Source organism: Accipiter gentilis, chromosome 32, assembly GCF_929443795.1.
Source record: "Accipiter gentilis chromosome 32, bAccGen1.1, whole genome shotgun sequence".
In the NCBI taxonomy this organism is placed as follows: Eukaryota; Metazoa; Chordata; class Aves; order Accipitriformes; family Accipitridae; genus Astur; species Astur gentilis.
Window position 1 is genome coordinate 17,896,757 of NC_064911.1, and position 22,359 is coordinate 17,919,115.

Genomic DNA, 22,359 nt, shown 5'->3' on the forward strand with positions numbered 1-22,359 from the left:
TTCAGAAGGTGTTATTTTATGATTGTGGCAGTGCTATAGAAAGCAAGCAGTACTGCTGAAAGCAAGTTAGGGCTGCTGCACAGTTTGCAATGGGAGAGGACTGTATTTGCAAAACCAAAGAAAAATTTCAGGCAAAACTATGAAATGCATTACTGACAGGTTTTTCTACCTGCAACCTCCCTTACCATTCCTCTCCAAATTTACTGCTTGTTCATACAACTTTACAACCCAATATAATAATGTATATCGAGCAAAGATAGTAAATTCGTATTAGTCTGTTTTGCTTAATTTCATTTGACAATGGAACCTCATATTTCCCATTCCAGCCTTGTTTCTCTCCTTTCCTCCAAACTCCTCTCTCTCACAGCCACATGAAAAACATTTACAGTGGACCAAAAGAGACAAGAGAAAAGAGACAAGTAAGTTTAAAATGTACGTGGAGGAGGGTGAAGGAAAGGGCAACAGCATTAAGGCAGGACAGACTGAGTACTTTGAAAAAATTAAAAACAATTTCAAAGGATAACTATGAAACAGAAAAAATGGCTCTCCATCACATAGGACAACAGACTGTAGGAGCTTCTATGCTCATAGTAACACCTTATGAGGAAAAAAGTTATCTGTTAGTGAATTTATTCATTTATTCAATGAATGAATGTAAATGAATGTATTCAATTTTTACTGTGGAACTTTCATACCTAACTGTTGAATGTACATTTATTTTTCAGAACAGTATCCTTCTCACTAAGCAGAAATAATTAGTAAGCAATTGTGGAGGTGAGGTACAAGAAAGATGAGAGAAAAGAATGTCTTTTGTTTTTTCTAATAGCTGATCAATTTGGCTGTTTCATATAACTAAAAAGGCAAAAATGTTAGGTGTTCAGAGCAAAAATGTGTTTTGCCAAAGGCATTATTAACAATTAATAATCATTACACGGTGCCTTGTTTACCTGACCTTGTGTAAATTTAGCAGCCTTGTAATTAGACCCATATTTTGCATATTTGTATATTTCCACGCATAGAATTTGACTCATTCATTCATCCATTAAAATTTGCTTGACAGACATAGATAGATAATCAGGGTACAATTTGTATTTACTGGATTATAGAAAATTGCCCAAACTGTTAAGTTCAAGGAAAGCGCATTCTTGCCTTTCTCTTGTGAAAGATGTAAAAGCAATTAAATATCCAAGGATGGCCACAAGGCTCTCTGAAGAAGTAGCAGAGCTCTCATAATCTGATAGCTTTAATACAATTTTGCTCTAAAAACTGGTGGCTGGGTTAAAAAAGGCAACTAAAAAGAAACACTAGTGTCTACATTTCCCTTTAGGCAATGCAACAAAGTAATTCTTCAGTAAGAAATACCTCCTATAAAAGCTAACATCTCAGTATTAAGCATACCTTCATTGAAGGAGACATCTTGTACTCTGGAAAAAAAGGAAGATTTTTCTTCCCATTTAACTACTTTCCAGTAACTTCCTAACTTTCTGAGCAGTTGGAAGAATTATCTTACTACTTTCCTGTTCAGAAAAAAAGTCTTACAATTCTTTTTTTTTTTTTAGCATTAGCCATAACAATGAAATACTATTATTAGATATGTTTAAATGTTTCAGAATAAGGTTGATTATTAGGCAGTTCAGTATGTATCATTTTGCCCCCAGAAGAAAAATGTGTGTGGAGAACTACTGTCAATAACACGTCTCTGGAAACAGAAAGGTATGGAAGATCTCTACTGAGCAGTCAGTATGGAAGGCAACCATACAGAACAGAATTTGTTTACCTCTGTGTGTGCGCTGCTTTCTCATCAAGGTGACAGCCTTGCCCAACAAGACAAACGTTTTACAGGTTTCCTCTGAAGAAACTGACTTTTGCCCAAAAAGTTGTATCAGACATACTTATTAAATGTGTAATGCTTTTAAATTTAACAACTTCTATAATCCAAAGCGAGCCTGTGTGCAGCTTCTTTCCTAACCCATGTAGCTAACGTGTCAAAAAAAGTCATATTTCCTCCTATGAATCCAGAGCTCACAGTAGATTTTTGTTCTTTTAGTACCAAAGGTCAAATCTTTAAAATAACAAAGCAGTGGCAAGAGAGTGGAACATAATTGTTTGTTGGGTGTTTTTTTTTTTTAAACCCTTAAGTTATTTGGTACCCCTTTTAGAATCACCTGCAAACAAAGTGTCTGAAGTAAAGAACATGAAAATAATGTTTTAGTAAAACACTAAAAGATAGCCCAGTAGCTTCTCCTTTGGTGGCAGGCACTTCCCCCCACCCCGAATTGATGTAGTGATTCACTCACCTAACAAGGATTTTCATTTTTCCCTGTCATAAGCCTTGAGGGAGAACAGAAGAAAAGAATACCAGCCCCCCCAAGCCCCTTTCCTAAACTAGGAAATCTTAATTTGTATCTTAATAATTTAACTCAGCTTTTAACTGCTCTCCTGACATAACTGAAAGTATTAAATGTTCAACTAAAGCAACAAGATGAGATCAAAAAGGCATCTTCCAGAGTTCCCAGGCTCATTTTTCCATTCCACTCCCTTGGGAGGGCAAGAGTTGACACTTCTTGCTGGTCCTCATCTCTTCACAGAAGGTGAACAGATTAGTCCCAAACCAATGCTGTTATCTCTTCCCCAAAAATTCCCTGCTGCTGGAACAATTCTGTCCCTCTTCAGACCGCCTCTCCTCCAGTACAACTTCATGTTCAGTGCTCTTTTCACAAGGACAACCCTAACAGAAGCTGAAAAAGCTTAGTACCAGGAGAAAATAAATCTCTACTGCACCCTGATTTCAGTCTTAGTATTTTGGTGCCCAGAAAGTTTCTCTGCTCTATCAGTACTGAATGCTGACCTCTTTGCAGTTTGAATGAGGAAACACACACAGGCAGGGCCAGTTTTGCTTCTATTCCAGAAATCTGAGTGGAAGCTAAGGGCAAGGATTTTAATTTCTCTAGGGAGGAAGGATGTTATATTAAATACTCATTATTTGAGGGTACAGATTATTCCAGGCAGTATCTGTTTTCATCCAGACCACTGGTGGAGATCACTGAAGATTAGTACCAGCAACTGAATTACCTCATATACCATCATCTAAGTTTTTTAAATGCCAAAAGTTAATGGGAACTGCCTAAAGGTGGATGGCTATTTAGCCTTAATGCTTCCAGCATCAAGACTAGATTCTTGCAGTGCTTTGTTCACTGGCAGATTTCTCATTTCTCAGTTATAGCAGACAGTCCTCAAGTGAGGGGCAAAACAAGGGCACACTTTAGTTTATCATGTTTCTAACCAGTAGGAATGACATTTTCCAAACATCTACTTCATCACATTCTGTAAGCAGGACAATGCTCCAACATACCAGTTCCAAAATTGAAGGGTGCCCTAAGAGTTCCAAAACACTTAAGGGACATAAAAAGCAAACCTCCTTTGTTAATAGCGCTATTCAGACATAGTTGGAATGTCCTAAAAACAACTTATGAAGTCTTCTAGAAGAATTAATCTGAAGAAACTACCACAGACAGTGGGAGAGATACATCTTGCACTTTCTTTCACTAACCTATTCATTTTAAGGATGTCATGCGGCCTCTGTTTTTGACTCTGAAGGTCTTTCCCATTGCAACAGTTTTTAACAGCCTCCTAGCACTGTATCATGTTTGATCCATTCCAGACAGTTTAGGGCCTCACCACTTGACGATAAAGCGGAAAATTTTGTAGCTGAAGAGTTACCTGCAATTAAGTTGAGAGTGTAGAGAAGGGGAGGGAAAAAGATCTGTCTAGATGCCTTTTATCTGGAAAAAGACCTGGTCTGTAATCATACTGACCCATCAATATGAGAGACTAAGCCTTGGTTAAGGTGCTAGCTTCTCATGGACAGATCTGTGTCTAGAAAGGCACCGGTTTAATTTATACAGAAACTAAATGTACTTCTCATTATGAAAGCTTGTAATAGCTCCTAGATAATTTTCCTTATTTTCACTATAATCTCAGATGCTCCTTAAAAAGGTATTTGCTACTCAAGCTTCTTTCTGAAAGACACCTGATTACTGAGTGGCATCTTGCCACTAGCCTCATGAAGCCCTTCAAAAATGGACTCAGCAGAAAATGCTGAAAATAAAACTTTGAAGTAATCCCTGACCATTTTTTGGCAGATAATATAGGCTTATTTTGTTAATTCTAAGTCCTTAAGATGCCTGACTCACCCTTGTTGGGAAGTCTCCAAAGACAAGACAGACCATACAGAATTTTAATTATGAATTCCCTACAAGGTATTTCAGTCTCTTTCACTTAAGGGGTTGGGGAGGGAGCAGGGTGTTCGATCCTAAAACTACCTTATGTTTAATCAGCCAGGAAGCTCTCTCAAGGACCATATCACAAGTCGGTTTACTCCATTATTGCTACTTCACTGATTGGGTTAAAAAAATTAACAAAAACCTAACAAGGTGATCTCCCAAAAATAACCCATTAAAGAAACAAGACAGTATAAATGGTGATCCCTTATCACAGAAGAAAAAGGTAGAAAGCAGTAGGAGGGAGGGGGAATTTGATTAATTGCTTTCTTCAAGAAAGCATAAAAACCACATGCAAATACTAAAGAATAGTGTGAAAAAGCATCACCAACACTGCATGAACTACTGGAAGGCAAGCTAATATTTCTAAATAGCTGTATTAATCTTAATGCCATTATTCATACACATATATATACACACATATACATAAAAAAGAGAAATTCTACCAAATTCAACTTCTATATTCAATCTTTGTGCTTGATAGGTGGTCAATGGGTAGTCTGGTATCTGCTAGTTCTATTGCAAGATCATCCAGCATGAATTGCCTCAGTACGAGAAAAAATATGTATTATTCAATACAAATTATTACAGTAATTACAAAGTTCTTGCAGAAATCTAATGTTATATTCTGCAACAGAATTCAGCATGTGCCATTTTGTGTCTTTGTATTTCAGGGGGTAAGAGGGTTCTCTGTTTTTAAACAATTCTGGCCCCTTTGTAGCATAGTCAAATGTTGCTTTGGATATTAAATTGAGAATTTATCTTAAATGGAAACAAACAACTTCGCTAAAAATTAGACATTTATGACTTGCAAATTACAGATACTAATTATTTTCAGTATATACAATTATGATATTCTCAAGAGGTATTAATTTTGGGACAGATGTGCTTTCATCATGTAATTTGGAAATTAAGTTACACTCTCACGTATGGGAACTCAGAAGTCTGAATTTGTGTAAAGATAGGATTGATAGAAAGGAATTTTGTCTTGCTAATTTTCTCTCTCTTCCCCCACCTCCCCCCCCCCCCCCGCCTTTCTCTGATGAGAGTGTGGCCAGCAATCCTCACAGCTGGGTTGCCTTGCACTCAAAGGAATGGGGGCTGACTGCAGAGTTGATGAGGATACACTTCTACTTGACTCCACTTCCTATTTTGTCCTTTCAGATAATTCTTCCAAATCCAGTAACTTCTAAAAATTTAAACAATAATTAAGACATACCAACTGTAAAATATGCACAATGCTAAACAGTTCACATTCATGGCAGAGTGCAGAAATTAAGTGTTGCTAATGCAAACATCTTAAAAAAGACATTAAAAACATACATACATAATCCAAACTGAAGACATTAATACAGAAATTTCCATCAAATGAGGATAAAAGGAAGAATATTGCTACACTGACTGTATTTTCATTAGAAAAAGAAAGCATATTATTACAAAAATGCTCTCCAACATGTGCATGCCTATAATCTTCAAAGACAGGGTGTGACAAGTGATAAAGGAAAAAAGAACACAAGAAAAATGGCAGTTAAATAAATCTCTGGGATGATATTGTTGTTGAGTAAGTGTATTAGAGAAATCCATTTGGGAGTTCATTCTTTCTTGCTTTCCACGTTTGAACTGTAGCTGCCAGTACAGAAAGGAAAAAAGAAAAGACAAAAAGAAGTATTGCTTTTCAGTCCAGTATAAAAAAACCCCTAATCTTCAAAGATCAACATTTTGTTTATACCGTTCCATAGGAGGTTGAAGATAAAGATGCAAGACATTCAGAGTATCTGCTACAATTCTGAAACTGAGATTTTTATTTTTAGATGGAACGAGTTCAGTCACTGCATAAACATTTCTATCTGGAGATCTTTACTGATGGTCGTGGATTTTTGATGCCGCTCTTGCAGATGCCACTTATGAAGATAATGATTTTGTCACGAGTAAAGGAAAACATCTACTTGTCAAATTCTGAAGAGTCTTAATTTTCACATAATTTTCACTGGTATACCTTTGGAAAACCTCAGAAATGTTTCTCTCTCATACATTTGTGGATTCAAAGCCTAACGCAATCTACGAGGCTGAAGAAACTTGGATAGCTGAAACTTCAGATGAAAGAAAGTGAACAAGACTCATTTAGTCACTTTAACAGTTTTAGCAGGACTACACAGCTTTTTTTTTTTTTTTTTTTTTAGCTCCCTGTTATAGGATGCTGCAGCTGCGGGCAGACTGAAGAAACAATAATGTTCAGCATGGCATGGAAACAGAGAGGGGAGGTTCACCTTTAGTAATAAAAGGGCCTTTAAAACAGTGTACCATCACAGAACACACAGGACCAAAGCACAGGCAGAGCTGCCAATTCACCAGGCTCAATTTGCAAAAAAACAGACAGTACAAAAACCCATGTTCATATGAATAAAAGTAATAGAGTAACTAAAGTTCAGTAAAAAGTAGGAGTAAAGTCCATCAGTAGATGCCATATAATGAAATATAATCTGAAGACAAATCTAGCCAACCTGACTGATAAGCTTCAAGGACTCTTTACATAGACCTACACATAGGATGCTACATATGGGCCAACACCTGTTTTGGAACACAACTTTGCTATCTGACTACACATTGACACACTGGAATAAGACTCTGCACTCAGACCATACTATCTCCCAACGTAGGCATGCAAAGCAGTTATCTTCTTAATGCCTGGGGATAAAAAAAAAAAAAAAAAATAAAAAAAAAAAATCCAGTTGCATATATCCACTGAATCCTGGCATTCTGTAGAGAACAGAGACCGTGTAGCACCTGTAAGACCTTCACTTCTGAACAAGACACAGTGAAGCAAGTGCAAAACCTTTTTATGATGCCATGTCTAATGTAGTGCTGTTTTGCCATTTCTTCCTGCAGATGGGAATATTCTCACTTAAAATGAAGTAGCACCTTTTTAATCTCACATGATCCAAAATTTCACTGGCTCTTAAAACTGTTTCTCTTAAACAAACGTGTAGAAGTACAGGTTCGGTGAGTCAAGAGGAGCAATAAATGTCAACTCTAACACAGCAAAGGCTGCTAGAATTGGCCCTGGTGTTTCCTAGGATATAGGAAATCTTATAGACAATTTGTTGCATTATCTCTGGTACTGCTTAGACTTCTCTTGGCCACTGTAAAAGAAAAATTAATAATTCCCTAGAAGTCTCATTCAGCTAGGGGGTTGCCTTCCCCACCCCTAAGCACATGAATGAAGACACAAAGGCAAAGGAGTTTAGCTAAATAGTGCTGCCCAGACTCATTGCTCTGAGGTTTTTTCATGTATATTACTTACTTCCAGTAACCAAGCTGAAAGGTCTGAACGATCCATTTGATCTGTTCAACCCTTGAATGCTTATGCATTCATCCATTTTCTCTTGCTGCACCAAATACTAAATAACATCAAGAACTAAACAGCTGCTTAAATTAAGTTGAATAGAAGTTTTTCAAATAACCTTCTAACTACAAAGCTTCTATATGATGAGATTTTGAATACCAGAATCACTTCTGTCGAGGAACACCTTATTTAATTTTTCTAAGAGTATTTTACCAAGAAATAGAGCAGTGACTAAATGTTACTGGAAATATTTTTTGACAACTTTAACTGCTTTAAACAAGAAAATTAAAATAATCCTTTTAACATCTAAGGGTAGGAAAAAATAAACACTTGCAAGACCCATTCCTGCTATGCCAAGGAAAAGCAAGTTGAGGAAAACATAGAAGTTTTTCATGTGTGCCCTCTGTCGCCTCCCAACCCCCATGATTTTCTTATTCAATAATCTTCAGGAACTTGGACTATGAAAGACAGCATCAAACAAAAAATGTTTACAAAAGAAGGTAACTACATGAAAAATATTTTAGTTTCCAAAATACTATAAAATTAATTTTAAGCTTTATTTTAAAGCTGAAGTCAGGTTCATAATAAAAACTAAGAAACTTGAGGATAGGCAACTTAGATGTCTTACAAAATAACATTCCATATTATATGCCCATTCAACTCTGAATTACCACATATGGACCCACTTCAGTTTTTCAAAAAAAAAAAAAAAAAAAAAAAAAAAAAAGGCTTAAAGCAAGTCATTTTCACTGTCTAAAACCAGCATCGGATCATGGATTCATGTATTATTAGTGACTTCTAAAAAACATTTCTGAAAACCACATCATTTTTAGGTCATGAATGTCAAACAATTTTATGCTTATGAAAAGAACCATGTCCAGTGAAAACGTGGTCTCTTCAGCTTCAGATTTTAACTTTGGTTCTCCTGAGGGATGCAAGGTGCTTCAGGGCTACAAACATTGCTAGTTATGCATACATCAACCAGCATCAAGTATTCGAGACCAACAGACCTTGCTGACTTGTGTCGTCTCCTAGCAAGCTGGTTATAACGTGTTCTCTATTAAAAGTTTCTGTAGAATAATACAGACTTAATCTGGTTTGATATTTCAATAATTGGTTGTTTCAAGTTATTATAAGGCATTAACTGTATCAAAATGCCATGAGAACTGGTGGTTTTAAAATTTACTTGAAACCTTAATTAGTTTACCTGGACTTCTGCTTCTTGTAATGTCTCTTAATTAGAGACCAGTGGGATCCTTTTCCCTCAAAAATTTAAACCGAACATAACAAAAACCTAAACAGATTTAAAATGGCTCTCTAAAACTACTGTAAAGAGAAGAAAGATGAACACTGATCCTTTCAAGACTAGTGATCTGTCATAAATCCTTCTGTGATTCATGATTTGTTATTAAAATAGCCTCAGAGAAAATAAATCCTACAAAGCTATAGAGCATCCACAGCACTGCTGTCAATCCAAGGTATCTAAAGGAGGGCACATCTGCTCACTCCCTCAAAGTAGGCACTACTAGTAAGGCAGTTGGGGCAGACCTCTCCATAGGCTGCAGAGATTTGCCCAAGATTTTAAATTCGTGGCTACAGCATCTCACAACAAATACTGCTACTGGTACACCAAAGCTACATACTTTGTAGTCAGTTTAGAGCCAGATCAGTTACACAGAGCTGCAACCGTATCTCTCCCTATACTGCAGCACAAACACGCTCTCCAAGCGTTGCCAAAATTCATCACTGCTTCAACTGGGGCAACAGATCAGTTCCAACAGAGTACCTTCAAAGACAGTGCTTTCTGTAATCCTCTGAAGACAGCAACATCTTGTTATTACATGAGTGATTCAATCACCTAGGTAAACATTACACACTTGGTGGCAATCATAACCACGACCATATTTACCTCTGGGCACACTTCCTGTAACATGATCTTCACAATACTGCCATTTAGAAGCCTAAGCAGACAAATTATTGTGATAATAAAGCCCTTACATTCCTGTATTCTACCTACAGAGGAAATTACAAAGTTAGTTTTACTCTATTGAAGCAATCCCCGTTTCTTCGAACCTGTTCCATGCGGCGTGCCAGCCTGGGGGACCTTTTCTACAAAGGGCTGAGAGAGAGATCTAGTGTCACTGAGTCTTCTCTGGCAAGGTACCAGACTGTGGACTAAGCACTAGGAAGAATCAACAGTAAACAGATACAGCTCCTTTGCTTATGTTCACTCATTCTCAGCAGCTAAAATTCGGAGTGCAGAGTCACACTCGGCCTCACTCAACCATCAGTGAGATGGATACATGTCCGTCATGGCTAGTAAAATCCAATGAAGAGAGTTAAACCCTTTGTAAAGACATATCGATCATTACTTTGAAACACTTCACTAAAAATCATATTGATGCTCTAAGTCTAAAACAAACAATTCCTTTACAGGGCAGATCATGGAGAAGTTGCAGTAATAGTGAATCAATTCCAGTTAACAGACGCTATGAGTGCTGTGACAAATAACTGCTTACTCATCCCCAAAATGCACTACACACAGTAGTTGTAGGGTTATCTTTTATTATTCAATAAACATAAATTACATCAGCAAGACAGATGTATAACGCTTTCATATGGTAGAATACTGACTGCTCTGTTCAATAATCAAGATATTTCTAATTTCGTCCCAGTTAACCAAAACATGATTCCAAACACAACCCATTTCTCAACCTCAATCAAGGAAAGAATCAGAAAGTGCTTCTGTGGAGGGGAGGTGAAAACTCTTGATAATCTGGTGGCAGCCTTGCTTCCCTGTCTCAGACCCCCAGTAAACTGTGAATGGAATCACATTAATCTTTTATCTTTCACTCCAGTTGCTTCCCATTCTGCCTTGACTTGGAAGCTTTCAGTACTAAAAATAAATGTCTCGGTTTCTGTATGTATAAACCAAAATGACAGCGATACAAGTTCAAACTTGGAAAAGACTCAGAAATCCACTTCCATACAAACAGGAAGGACTGAAAATAATCACTGGAGTTAATTTGACAACAGAGTCTAGCTATCTGTGCCTACCACATGAGCTGGTGTCACAACTCCTTCTATTTTCTGGCCCTACCTACTCTTCATCACATGTCCATATACTTCTAATACTATTAGCACAATAAATAAAATATTGTACTATTGCCACTACTAAGCACCTTTCCCTCATGCCAAAGAAACTGCTTACCCCTACCCACTCACCAAGCAAAAAAGCTTTCAATACATGACTGTTGCGAGAACACGATTACAAAAGTCATCGCCATCATCTACAATCATTTCTTCACCTGTTCATGTGGTGTACACCTGTGGGTTGTTGGCAATACACTTGATTGAAGTGTGGGAGATTCCAGGTTCACAATGAGCCCTGTCATCTTTGTTCTCTTAAGCGAATATGCCATGCAATCCCAAAACCTGTGTGAACACTATTGCCTCTTATAACATTACCTTGTTTATAAATCTTTTACCTTTTTAAGCGCACAAAATTCTAACACAAAACCCAAGAACACATATACAACAGTCAGAACAGAAATACATATATAAAATAAAAATTCAGAGATCTTGAAAAGCGTACCAACATGCTTTTATACTGCGACCTAATGTGCAAGCAGTAGACCACCCCACCACAGGTAAGAAATGAGAAATTTTGAGGGCTATTGAACACTGAATTTTTGCAGCTGAACAGTATAAAGTTATTTAGCAGTGTTCAATAGCCTTCAAACTCACTTCTGCCTGTGGGTTACAGTGGTCCAGTAGAAAAAGACCATAAAACAAAAACAGTGCAATAAAGGTTGGACCAAGATTTTTTCAGTATTTAAGACCCTTTTAAAGTTTGCATCATTTTATGCATTTTGAAAAACATAAAAAGATCTAAAGATTCCATACACTATTAACTAGAAAGCATATAAAGACCATCTACATAAAAACATGTTTTCGCCTATAAATATACTACTACTAAAACCACAGGTGTATATTTAAAAACAAGATTAAAAACCTGCTGCTTCAGGGACAACAGCCTCCCAATCCAACCAGTTCAGTATGAATTTTGCTACTGCTCAAATGGCATACACAATATGTTGGGGTTTTTTTTATTCAGTTCTTTTTAGTTGGTAAAACTAACACCTCAACAGCTGAGTAAGATATAGCATTCATTTTATGGATGTGAACATGGATTTTTACAGGAATTTTTAAAAGTGGATCTAAGAGTTGACATTATTTACCAAGTGCTCAAAAATGAGCATTTGAATATTCTAGTGGGAAACACAAACAGTTTCCATCATAATAATTAGATCCACTTACTATACATGAAATGACACCCTCCTTATGCACAAAAGTTGGTCAGTTTTTCCATTTATGCATGCATGTTTCAGCTTTCACCCATTCCCTAGCATGGACGTTTCATAGATGACTGAGGGTAACACTTCAAAAATGAACTAGCTAAACAAACTTCCCAGCAGCACTTGACAGAGCTACACCTATTCTTCCCCATTTCCAAAGCAGTACAGAATTAATTACCAGTTCTATGGATCTATTGTAAGTATAATAGACTAAAGAGCTATCACAGACACATTTATTGTAAAAGCACAATCCCAAGAGTGTCTAGTAGAGGGCCAAAACGATTAACACAAATGCTTTGTCAGATCAAAGATAAAACCTGCACCGCCCAATTGAGGAATGAATTAGAACAGTGGGTTATCTTTCAAATTAACCAGGGCAGTTAGTGAGGAAAATTTCATGAAAGTGTAATTCTTAGCCTTTGTGAATCCACACAGCAGGCATTCTGCCAGCTGACAAGATGATGAAATTTTCATGCTTAAAAAAGCCCTCTTCATTTCCCAATTTAGATTAGCTAGCGTTTCTCTCTCTTTTCATCTATTTGCTCTTCTGAAGCAGAATTAAAAAAAAAAAAAAAAAGCACACAACAGGATCAATCTCTCATAGAATAATGCATTTCTGAAAAGAAATAAAATCTTTGCATATCATTTTTTAGATATATTTACAGTTAGGAATAAGATTATCAAAATTGATATTGTTAATACCATTAAGAAATCCATAAATACTGGAGCAATGGTAGGTATGTTTTGGAAGACAGATATAAAACATTTCAATGTTTAATGGGAAAAAAATGATTGTGGAAACAGAAAATTTTATGTAAAGATGAGTAATTTACAAAAACAATGGGATTGTAGGAGGCTTACAAAATTCTATTTATGCAGTTACATTTGCAGCTTTTTAAAGCAAAGTAGTATATCACCATCGTATTTATTTATTTATCAGTTTCATGTGCCAAAAAGGGCAAATAGATTTTCCACTTTTAGATTCTATGGCACTCCCTCCTGCCCCTAAATTTACACAGCCACATACAAAAGCATTTCAATAGACTAAAGGAAACAACATGCAGTGATCTTAAACACTTTAAAAAAAAAATCTGATTCTAAGCTCACTGAAAAAAAGAAAGCTTATTCATTTCAGTGAGCTGTGGATCAGGCCGAAAGGCTCTTGATAGGGCTGTCTTCAAAAAAGGTAGCTCATTACTTTAAAGGTTAAAAAATTAATTTTCACGTTTTATGTTTTTTGTATTATGTGCCATTTGACCAACATACAAACAACAGTGATATATTAAAAAAAAATACAAAAAAAATTAATGGAGTGACAAAGTTAGACAATGTATTTGTCTATTTTAAGTTGATATTTCTGCGCCTTTCAGATGCAACCACTACAACAGAAGACTGTTAAATAAGCGTCTTAAAGTTTCATCAAATGTTTTGTTCAGACAGTTCTTTGCCATACTACTTCTGGGTGTGTCTTTATAGTTGATGGGATTATATATATTAGTGCAAACACCCATTTGATGAATTTAAACTCCAGCTGTTATACAGTCACTACAAGTACTTGATGAAAGGAATAAACTAAAACTCACAGCATCTGATTTTCTAAGAGCTAAGAGGACAAAAAGTTTACTTGCCCAACTCCGTGGAAAGCTCTTTTTTAAAATGAAAATTATTGTGCAATTTGGAAATTACTTTTTACAATAAAATAATCTCACATTTCCAGAGTCTGAGTGTATTCCACAGTCAAAAAGTAGTTTTAAACCTTATCAGTACAGCTAACTCAGTTAAAAGTAAAAATATAACCAGGTTTATACAACTTTTACTTAAAAGGACAAATAAATTCCTTTTGAAGGACACTTCATTATCCTATAGACCATGCAGAAAGATACTTAATAGATTTTAACACAATGTAAGCAAATTGCAAAGTTCGATATTCAAACATTTCACAGTTCAGTTCACAGCTTTGTATTTAAAAAAAAAAAAAAAAAAAAAAAAGAGAACAGAGTAAAATATTACCCCACTTTTTGTTCTTATCAGGAATAAGAATTTTTCCTGCCCTTAAATGTATCTTCCTTCATCAAGTTTACTACTGCACATCTTATGCACATTTTCTAGCACTTTATATGCCAGAAATTACTTAGCATGTGGCATTGTGTGTTATCATAACGTACATACATTAAATCTAAAAAAGCTAATCAGAAGCAACTTTTATACGAAAGCAGTCTGTGTAAACATATTACTTGGACATATTATTTAATAACACACTGTATAATTTAATATAATATGTATAATAATATCAATTAAATGATCATTTTGCAGCCAGTTAGACTTTGTAATAAAGTAACATGAGATCTCGCATTTTGGTAACTTTGCCTGTCCAAGTCATCTACCTTTAACTTCAACAGAAAGGAACAATCTATCCCTGCCTTGTGAAATGCTGTCTGAATTTAAATACTCTAAGATAAAGTTTTGTGCTCCTTTTGATGCAAAGACCTTCAAAGGAAGTATTTATAAATTCAGAAATTATTACATTTCTAGAAAAGAGCTTAGAAAACACTTACTTACAATTGCAATAAAAACTAATATAGAAGACAGGTAACATAAAATGCACACTTAGTATTAAACTATAAGGATAATTCTTAGCATTATAGCTGCTGCCTTCAAAAGTATTAAGAAAACACACTACGAATTAGGTAACCCATTCATTTACAGGCCAAATTTTCAAAAACAATTTATGGTTTTGAGTATATCAAAGGTTATGTGCACCCAAAGGTTGGTGCCTTCAAAATTGATGTCTGTCCTGAAACTGTGAAAACAGGCAATGTCGGACAACCAAAAACAGGCAGACAGGCAATAGGATGAGAAGATCTATGAAAATTTGACCAAAATGGCTAGCTGCCAACTCACAAAATATGATGCTTCCGGAATATTAGAGGTGCAAAACATCTTGATAAAATTTAAAAATCATGGTGTGTTTTTCCCTGACCAGTCACCACTTTGGACAGTGTGAAGATAGGATTTTCAAATATTACACATTTTTTTTCCACAATGCCATACAAAGCCAACCACTACCATTGCCACTTTGGATTTCTTGCACTGCCCCGCAAAAAAAAGAATTATACCAAATTAATTAACCACCATCTTTCTCAGCTTCCCGCCCCCCACCCCCCCAATCATGATGAAGAAAGATTCATAGTATTTCCCTTCCTATTGTCCTTCAAAGAATTTTTACAGAGCTACATTCAGTTTTCCTTTTCACAATGTAACACACTATACATCAATTTGGGTTGGAGAAGGAGAATCAGATTTCAATTACATGAGAAATTGATATCTGCATATTTGACAGGCTTCATAGATTTTCTCAAAAGCATTAAGACAATCAACTCTCTGCACTTTTTCATCTAAAAATCTGGAAAACAGAGAGCCACTACATCTGTAAAAATGCTGACACACAGTTACAAAAATCTAAATACATCTGAGTACCTTGATTTGAGACTGAAATAAAAAAATAAACATTCTAAATTAGTATTTGAAATAATTAATTGTTTTATTTTCATAAAGTTGGATTTTGACATTGCATGCTATTACCTTCGATTTAAAAAAAAAAGTAACGTAACAGTCACTAAAAAGTCAGCGCCACTAAGAAAACTCCTTTCATAAGCAGAATATTTTCTGAATACTTACATTATAGTATTTTCTGAGGTAGCGTCTAATATCCAACAGTAGTTTGTTGTTCATTTGAACCACATAGTTGAAAGGAGACTCTTCACATTCAGTCTTACTGCACCTTTGCAAGCTGGGTTCAATAAATCGCCCCTGAAAACAGAAGTGTAAAAGCAGCATGCATCATTATAACAGATGATAGTAGCAGAAGTTATCACAGGAGTTAAGAAATAATACATATTTTTTAAAAACAGTAGTCTTAAAGGGCCTCTTAATATCTAGGCCTTCTTTCTTCCCATCACAGTTGACCACACCCATATAAAGACTCCTCTGACCTACAGTTTTCCCATTTTCTTCTTAATGAAAGGTCTTTTGCAGAACACGCTTCTTCACCTGCTACAAAGTTAATCATTCAAAAAATGACATTGAGTAAAAAAAAATTAATCTATAGACAAATCATGCTCCCGTTTCCCCCCAGACAACACAGGTTTGTTGGTCTATGAGGGACATCAAAGTTCTGCCCCAGCCCACTGATCAGAACATTGAAATCAACCTTATATATACCAATTACGAAATTACCAACAGGGCTGTAGAGACAAACCTTGTTAAACAAGAATGACATGATCATCTTTCATTTTCTCCAAGTGCAAAGAATAGCTCTTACAGTTTTACACCATCTCATTCGCCTTACTTTCAAAACCTTCTCAACACCTGACTTTAAAATTTCAGAGCCTGGAAGTGATGCGTGGACAGCTGAAATTAAGTTGGTAGAATTCTCATTAAAATAAGAACAACCTGATAGGTTGGCCAGTTATACAACTGTTAGAAAACTTTCTTTCAAGGTAAGACTTAGCTTTTCTGAGCCATCTTGGCTAAACAGCCACCCACAACACTAAATAATTCCAGGTGGGAGAGAAAAGCTTTTTTTGGTTTGGTTTAGGGGTTTCTTTTGTTGTTTGGTGGCTTTTTTTATTTGTTTTTTTTTTGTTGGGTGGGTTTTTTTGGTTTTGGTTTGGTTGGGTTTTTTTGTTTTTTTTTTAAAGGACTTTGACATCCACTTCTCTCCCGTTAGCCCATCTGCAAGTTGTCAAGCCTACGTGTAATCTTGCTTACAGCTGTAATGAACAAAAGTCAAGGATTCACAAAGTATCACTCAATTTGTGTGTCTTTTCCTCTTACTTGCTTCCAAAGACTGCTTTATTTTGATTCAAAAAAATGCAAAACATCTGCTGTTTGTCCAAATTAACTTAAAATAATTACTTTTAATTTAGATAAAAGATTTATTTGCTTGCAGTTTCAAGGTTTTCACTACTCTGAAGCTCGCTAATTTGCCAATGACTAATACATACATAACATTACTGGAGAGTTAAACACTTGGCCCTATTTCAAGTTGTGATCCAAGGTCAGAAATACATTTTTTGGCAGAACTTCTCAACAAGAATGTACCCGTAGGACTTTTTATGTTCAATACACAAAGACAGAAGGAAAGATAACACAGAAAAACCTTACTGTCAAGAAGGGAGGTGGGATGTAGCAAGATAAACACAAGTTTCAAAAACACTTTGTTCCAATTAATATGATTTAGGATAAGCAATTGCCATTGCTATATGAAAGTTTCATTAAAAAGAGAACTAGAAGTTACTAAGGTGTTAAGATAAGGATTCCTTAAAAAGTTACAGCAACAATCATTCATGACTGTGGGCAAACAGATTAATGAAGTCAGATAATCTCACATGTTCTGCTAGACGACACAGCTGACAAGCAAAAATGGGAAAAATATTTCAGCACTATCCTATCAGCAAATTTCTGTTCCAAAGCTATAAATAGCAGGACACAAACAATATGGTATCTTCTCCTACATCATATGAATCCTATCTGAAAAGCTGTTCTCTCTGCAAGTATTTTTCTCCCTCATCGGTGAACAGAAATGAAACAGGAAAAAAACTAACCGAACCATCAAAGACATTGTCATAAATATTTTCTGTTCCGCATTTGAGGCAGCAAAACTTGAATCTTTCACAATCCCTATATTTCTCCTCATCAGTGAGCTGAGCTGGGCCACCAACCAAGGCATCGTTCTCCTCATCTTTATGGTAATGGTGATGGACTCTGAATTGGGAGGGATCCAGTCCTATTAATAAGAAACAAAAATTTCAAAAGACTAAGAGGTCAACCATGCAAGTAGGCTCATTTTTCATATGCTTGGTGAAGCAGATTCAAAAGAAAGTTACAAAATGTAAATTCAGAAGCTGAAAATCTCTCTTTAGCAAAACTTCCTCTATAAAACATAAATACATTTTACAATTTTTAACCATAAATAAAGGTTCACGAAACATGAAGGAATCTTATCTTCTTAAGCAAGATTGCTTTATAAATAAAACAAGCACACCGCATTATCATGGGAGTATTCAACAGAACATTTTGTTTCTGAGGAAACCACTCCTAACGGATGACTTTATTGTTATTTTCTTCTTAAGTTACATTGAAAATATTTCAATAAAAATGTGCATCATTATTAAGAAACAGTCTTTAAATCAAAATGGCACCATTAAAACTGAAAACAGAGAATAAAAACCCCATTAAAGAAACGCGGGTGCACTGCTATTACCAACTCCTTCAAGTCCGTATACAACTGCCAACTCTGATTTCAATGCAGTGGTCGATTTCATTTTGGCTCAGTGGTTAACAGCATGTAGGTTTCAATCTAATGCAGTGGTTAAAATTCAGCAGCAGCATTTAAAACGGCAGCGCTGGAGACAAAATGCTTTATTTTTGATTGCCAGAACTCCAGATTTTAAACAAATAAATACACAAAAGAGATCCTAAAAATACTGATTCAATCACAAATAAGTAAATAAGCAAGCAAGCACGAAGTTCACTGCCCTAGGAATAAGACTGCCAAAGTAAACTTAATAAAAATCTACAGGTTTTGTCATCCTTTGTCATGTGCAACCTTTTAAGTACCCCATTTACAGTTTTTTTTTTATGAACTCTAGCAAATAGCACATGCTAGAAAAAAAAATTAATCAAATGAGCACGTACAAGAAAACGTTCAGAAAACTATAGCTTACTTTATGATTAAGAAGAAAAGATCAAAGAGAAGCACTTTAAAAAATATTTTTAACTGGGGCTAATTAAGCCAAGTAACAGATTACTACGTACTAACCCATATCTTCTGTAAATTTCAATAATAAATGTAATAACTTTTTATAGAAAGAGCAAGAAAGATTACAAATAGAGAGTGAAGCTAGATTTTACTGTTGTTCTTAAGCTTACTATACAGTACCAGAAGACTTAAAGACAATGTTTGGGAACAATATGCAGTTAAACTAGACAAATATTATTGCATATATAAAAGAGTTGTGTTATACAGGCAGATATAGATTGTCTTTACATAAAAGATTTGATATGTGTGTCTTTACTATCGCTATTCTGAATTTCTATTTTGCAATCATAAAACAAATTCAAGGACAAGGAAAAATTCCATTGCCAAGTAAGCTTATTTGGTTCTTGATAGAATAGGGGTTTCACTAAAATTTAATCAATCTTCCCAATTTTAATTTTATCGAAAGAAACAAATGTCAATGCATATGGGTAACAATTCACGTCCAAGAGATTCTTAAACTTTTAATACAGTTCTCTACTATTCATTAAAAGGAAGAACTGACAAAGCAAAAAACATTGCTAAGAGCTTTTTTCACAGTCTAGTACATATGGTACCCCCAAAAAAAGACTGTGGGGTTTTGTTAGGAAGGACCCCCCCCCATTTTTATTTTTTTTTTTTAAAGGGTTGATAATATATTTGCTGGTTTAGAAAACAAAGAGTATGTTCTGCAACACGCAGGTAGTAGATAAAAGGTTTAGAAAGAGGACTTGAGTTTAGTATTAAGATTTTCAAAAAAACAACTAAGTATGCAATAGGTTGGATCTAAGATAGTAACGGTGAATACAAACAAATATTCTCAGTTTACTCTGAATTCAGAAGTGGAATGAAGAAATATCGTTGCAACTTTCCAATACAGATGCCATTAAAGTTCAGCTAGAAATCTATCTTAGGGTGTTTCCCAAAGGGAAACATAGAGCAAAACTAGTTCACTAAATAAAAGACAAAGGGAGATAAATTCTGGTCTTCACACAACTCCAGTTTTCCAATATTCAGTCAAAACCAGTGACACCAAATAAGCATCTGGACATCTGGTAATAATTTAACAGAAAAAAAAAAAGTTATTCATTGAAAGAATTTAAATCGCACCTATTTCTGAACTTTCTTAGCTGTTTTGGCTGGAGAAAACAATAGGAAAAAATACTGTAATGATTCAAGTGCACATCTAACTTTTGGTGTGCAAACAGCCCCAGTGAAATCAAGGGACTACAAATCAGGCTTTTAAAAGAACATGCCTACCTGAATTATCTTGTGGAACTGGGACCTACTTTATCTATTATCTCATTTCAAGAACAGTTAGTTGGTTCAGTTAATCCATTTCAGCACACTGACTGGCATCCTCTCAGACCAGGTCACTACACAGTAAACAAAACAGGGACTATCTGATGGGTGGGGGGGAAGAAAAATAAAAATCTGGTTTTGATAAATGAATAGAATGAGACTAATCAGTGAACTACTTCGAATTCTTTTTTTTTCCCCCCATGACATCAAGAAAAATCAAAGGGACTTTGATTTACTCTGTCGTGAAAATCTTCAGGGCCATCATTAAATTACCTACACCACAGGTAAGCTTTCCAACCTCACCAAAACTGCAAGGTTGCATACGCAACAAAGAACTGTAGCATTAAAACTACGTTGATGAACCGAGCTTGACAAAAGTAAACAATAAAAAGTAAGTTCCAGGGCTTGTTCCTGAGTTATTTAATAGAATTATTAAAACAGTTACTAACTAGCAAGCAAAAGAGGTCACTCAAGAAGCTGAGGACAGGTCGAACAGCTTTTACTAATGGCAGTATTTTAAAAAAAGAACGTTTCTGCAGACGGTCTCCACAGGCCTTCCCACACACCCTCCCTCCCCAGGGAGCAGGTAGGGAGGCAGCGGCGTCCCACGGCCTCAGCCGCCGGGGAGACGCCTGGCAGGGCGCCGGCCGGCGTCCCCGCCGACCGCTGAACAAAGCCCGGGGGCATTTTGCATTTCAGCCCGCAGGTTAGTGGGGAAGCGACGGAAAAGTTTCCCCGCCTGCCCCTTTTCGCCCGTTAGACATTTTGTGAGAGGCAGGGAAACGGCATCCGGTGCTGCCACCTCGAGGCGAAGCCCGCGCATTTCAGTCAGGGCGAGGCGGCGGGGCCGGGGCCGGGGCCGGGGCCGGGGCCGGCCGCCCTCCGAATCTCACCCTGGGCGGCCAAGGCCTCTGCCCTTCGGGAACGCACGCTTTTTTATTTTTCTCAGAGCAAAGCTAGCCTGCCTGCTGCACCGGGTCCTTACAGGGGCCTCCCGTGCAGTCGGAAAACGCTTCGGCCAGCCTCAGTTTCTGAGCGGGTCCTAGAGCATCCCAAGCAAACCCAGCTAGACCAAAACCAGCAAAATTCATACGCTTGGGGGTTTATTGCTCTGTTGTCATGAAGCTGCATCATTATCTGAATCTTAGTTGCCACCATTCTCCCCTCGCTTCACTCTCTAATGTGAGAAAACCAACAAAAAAGACAGAACCTGATGTAATTCCTGAGCACCACAAGGAGAGCACAACTGTCCTGTCTGAAGGGTCAGTCTGAGCAGCTGCTAAATACTATATTAAAGGCACCTATTAAATGACTCTCTAGGAAGAAGAAAATAAAAAAAGATACTATCTTTAAGGTGGTGGTGGGTTTCCTTACAAGGAGCAGCTAAAACGCAGACACTGTGTGGAAGGAGGGACCAGCACTGGGAAGTACTCTTAATGACAAGCCCCATCAGGACTCAGTTAATGACTCCTTAAAATCAGATAGCCTTCCTAAGAAATGCCCAAATGCCAAGCAATCTGCAGAGCACCAACATGCACATCCACCTGTAAGGCAGTAGCTCACATCTCTTTCAGAAGACCATGTCTAGGACAGCAGTCAGCAACTCCCAGAATTTAGAGAAAATGATGTTATGAAGGAACAGCTACAAAAATCCCATGGTTAAATGACTCTGCTTCCATAATGTTTAGATACTTTCGACAACACAGAAATAGAATGTGATTTTTTTTTGAGATAAGAAGGAGCAGTATTTATGTATCAACAAAAAAAACTTACTTTAAATACATTAAGAGAATTGTTCTGCCAATACAGTTCTTTTCATTTCAAAGTTATCTTCAGGATGAAGTATAATATAAGGTCTGCAAGCATTTAAGACAACCAGATTTATTCAATGATATTACTGATCAGACTTCACACTTAGTTTCAGAAAACCCTGACAATCCTCATCTTGCCACTCCTTTTCCTTGAGAACTTCAAGAAAAAGACAGTGAATGCAAGAGTATGCCCACGAGGTTCTCGTTTTTAGGAACAATGAATTTCCATCTCTCAAAGGCTAGGCAGACCTCCTACAATGTCCGAAAACAAGAGGCAATTTTCAGCTTGATTCCATAGTGAATAAATACGATATTAAGGAGTTCTCTGCAATTTCTAGGTGTGGTTATTTGCTTTTGTTCTTCAGCATCTAAAATAGCTTAAAATAACTTGCTCTGAGCACTAACAGAACAAAGAACTTTTCTTCATTTTGATATGAGCAAAGCTTCCCTATATAGAACTCAATTT

General features: G+C 36.4%; 1 protein-coding gene across 2 annotated transcripts in view; it reads right to left on the reverse strand.

The window, feature by feature from the left end:
- Positions 1-22,359, reverse strand: part of POLA1 (DNA polymerase alpha 1, catalytic subunit) — a 200,871-nt gene that overhangs the window by 93,626 nt on the left and 84,886 nt on the right. For both annotated transcript variants that reach the window (XM_049835189.1, XM_049835190.1), the window contains 2 exons: positions 17,588-17,769; positions 15,660-15,791 (listed from right to left, as the gene is read on the reverse strand). In XM_049835189.1, coding sequence (XP_049691146.1) covers positions 15,660-15,791; positions 17,588-17,769 — 314 coding nt within the window. The remainder of the gene's footprint in view (positions 1-15,659; positions 15,792-17,587; positions 17,770-22,359) is intronic.